The sequence below is a fragment of the Pleurodeles waltl genome, chromosome 10 (genome assembly GCF_031143425.1).
Source record: "Pleurodeles waltl isolate 20211129_DDA chromosome 10, aPleWal1.hap1.20221129, whole genome shotgun sequence".
Classification (NCBI taxonomy): Eukaryota; Metazoa; Chordata; class Amphibia; order Caudata; family Salamandridae; genus Pleurodeles; species Pleurodeles waltl.
Window position 1 is genome coordinate 428,781,809 of NC_090449.1, and position 3,335 is coordinate 428,785,143.

General features: G+C 43.0%; 1 protein-coding gene across 1 annotated transcript; it reads right to left on the reverse strand.

Moving 5' to 3' along the window:
• Positions 1 to 2,210: 2,210 nt before the first annotated feature.
• On the reverse strand, positions 2,211 to 2,594 carry LOC138262423 (uncharacterized). The gene has a single exon (XM_069212324.1). It carries the CDS (start codon positions 2,592 to 2,594, stop codon positions 2,211 to 2,213), a length of 384 nt encoding a protein of 127 aa, XP_069068425.1.
• Positions 2,595 to 3,335: the final 741 nt, after the last annotated feature.

Consider the following 3,335-nt stretch of genomic DNA (forward strand, 5'->3'; position numbering starts at 1 on the left):
CCCCACTTTGTATTTCAGTGTCTGCTATGCAGACACTGAAATACGCGACGGGTGCCACTGCACCCGTCGCACCTTCCCACTCCGCCGGCTCAATTCTGAGCCGGCGTCCTCGTGGGAAGGATGATTTGCCCTGGGCTGGCGGGCGGCCTTTTGGCGGTCGCCCTCCAGCCCAGGGCAAATCCCAAAATACCCTCAGCGGTCTTTCGACCGCGGAGCGGTATTTTGGTGGGGGAAGTCTGGCGGGCGGCCTCCGCCGCCCGCCAGACTTAGAATGACCCCCATAGTCTCTATGGTATTTTTGGCATTTGTGTCACCAAAATAAAGTACATTTATTTTTACAACACTGAGTATTTTCTTTCATTAGCGTGAGTACTGTGTGACTACAGTGGTATTGCATGAGCTTTGCATGTCTCCTAGATAAGACTTGGCTGCTCAGCTACAGCTACCTCTAGAGAGCCTGGCTTCTAGACACTGCCTACATTTCGCTAATAAGGGATAACTGGACCTGATATCAGTTGAAAGTACCATAGGTAGCCACTATAAACCAGGCCAGCCCCCTACAGGTTCCCAAGATCTTTCCTCAGGGCCGTAACCCTTCCAGTCTATTAAAAAGTATCATTTTCCACAATTTTTCTTAGAATCTAGAATTATTTTCACCAAAAATTCTTCACCTCCTTCAGTTTGTATCCGTTTGGGCGGTGATTTTTCTTGGCAAAGATATATGAAATACTGGATGGATTTTGAGCTGGGAAGGCAACCTAAGCCTATATGTCACTGGATTTATTTTCTTCTCAACTACTTAAGGACCTATGAAATGGCATTGGAACTTCCAGTTCCCTTTTAGCTTCAACTGTTTTGTACTTAACCAAACTCTATCTCCTGCCTGGTATTCTTTTTCGTCTCTTCTTTCTCTGTCAGCATATTTCTTATATTGTTTCCTAGACTGCACCAGATTCTTGGTAGCTAACTCCAGAATGGTCTTTAAATGTTGTACCAAATCCTTAACTGCAGGAACAGAAATCTCTTTAGTGCTGAGTGTGCCATTCGGGTGCCCACTGTGATTTAAGAAAAATGGGGTGTAGCCTATGGGAGTATTCTTGGCATTGTTATGTGCAAACTTGGCCGCTGAAAGGAGATCTGGCCAGTCCCTTTCTTGGTCTAAAAGGAATAGCCTCAAGTACTGTTCTAGATCCTGATTAATCCTCTCAGATTGCCCATCTGCCTCTGGGTGAGAACTAGTGGAGTATCTAGACTCTATATTTAATCCTAGGGTGAAAGCTCTCTTAAAATGGGACAGGAATCAGGATCCCCTGTCAGACATTATGATTTTAGGTACTCCATGGTCTCGGACTGTTTGGACAATGTGCTTTATTGCAACAAAATGGTCCATCTTTGAAAAGGCGTCTACCATGACCAAGACAGTGTTGTACCCTTGACAAGCGGGTAAGTGAACAATTAGATCCATGGTAACGGTATGCCAAGGATGAGGGGGAACTGATAACGGGTGTAAAAGCCCCTACGGAGCTTGTCTTGTTGATTTTCCCTGTGCACAAATTCCACAGCTGGCCATATATTGCTTGAGATCTTCTCTCATGCTTGGCCATTAAAATTGTCTCTTAGTCAGTTCTTCAGTTTTCACAGTTCGTTTGTGACCTGCCAGAGGATTATCAGGACAATCATACAGCACCTTTTTTCTTAACTCATGAGGGGGCAGATGCAATGCTCCATCATGGTACGGCAATTGATTTGAAATTTCTCGTGAAGGATTCTCATCCACCCACTTCTGCATCTCTTCTATGGTGAGTGCCTTTTTAATTTCTTTGCCCAAGGGCTCTCAAAACACTGTTTCCACTATCTTTGATTTCAGAATGTTTTTTTGATCTTTGATAAGCACCTTCTGTCCTTCTTGACAAGACATCTGCTTTCCCATTTTTGTTTCCAGGATGGTAAGTGATTACAAAGTTGTAATCCACAAAATAGAGTGACCATTGAATTTGTCTATGAGTAAGAGTTCTCGCAGACTTTAGAAATTGTAAATACTTTTGGTCAGTAAACACTGTTACTATGTGTTTAGCTCCAAGCAGGTAGTGTCTCCATGCATCTTTTATGGCTAACAATTCCTTTTCAGTTATTGTATAATTTACTTCAGCTGGTAACACCTTGCGAGATCTATAAGCCACTGGATGCAGCTGACCGGTCTCTATTTGTCTCTATGATAAAATTTCACCAACTGCCAGATCTGAAGCATCTGTCTCCAGATAAAATGGTTCTGAAGGGTCAGCATGCAGCAGAATAGGGGCATAAGTAAAACTCTTCTTCAAAGCCTGAAAAGATTCCTCAGCTTCTGTTGACCAGACTAATGGGACTCCTTTTCTCAACAATTGTGTGAGTGGAATAACCTTTTGGGAAATTTCTTTAATGAACCTTCTGTAAAAGTTGGCAAACCCAATGAAACTTTGAAATTTCTTCACTGATGTTGGGGACCGCCAGTCGATTACTGCCTTCATCATTTGTTCATTCATGGTTATACCCTCTGAGGAAAGAATAAACCCCAGGAAATCCACCTTTCGAACATTGAAGGCGCATTTCTCCATCTTCGCATACAGATAGTTTTCTCTTAAACATTGTAACACACCCCTCACATGCTCTAAGGCTGAGTAAATCAAGATATCATTTATGTAAACTTTGGTGCATTTATCTATGAACTCACTCAATACATCATAGATATAGTGTCGAAAGGCAGCGAGAGCCCTGCACAAATCATATTGCATGACGTGATACTCAAAGAGCCCATACTTTGTTCTAAAAGCTGTTTTCCATTTGTCTCCTTCCCAAATTCGAATAAGGTGATAAGCTCCTCTCAAGTCCAATTCATTATAGACCTTAGTCCCTTTTACTTGGTCAAGGACTGAAATTAGTGGTAACAGATATCTGTTTTTAATGGTTATCCAATTCAAGGCTCTATAGTCAATACAGGTTCTCAAATCTCCTTCTTCCTTTTTGGGTACAAAGAATAGGAGAGAAGACACAGGGGACTGTGACGGATTAATAAACCCACTCTTTAAGTACTTTTTAAATTTTGAGAGCCCTCCGCTTCCAGGAAACTCTTCATAACCAAATCTGCAGATTGTTCGGTGTCCCCAACTTCGAAAAAAAAAAAAATCTGGAGAGGGGGAGCCAGAGAAACAGAGGATTTCCTGACACAGGGCTCCCTCTCTGCAGGTTTCCCTTAGGAAAACCATGGCTTCCTCTCAACTGGGGGCTGGTGGGGCCCTTTAGACAACTCCCCCTGTTTACCCTTACCTCCCCACTTCTTCTGAGAGGGACTCTGCCCA

What these genes read in the sequence shown, in the direction of transcription:
- LOC138262423 (XM_069212324.1), bottom strand. Translation starts at nt 2,594, where the DNA reads ATGGAGAAATGCGCCTTCAATGTTCGAAAGGTGGATTTCCTGGGGTTT.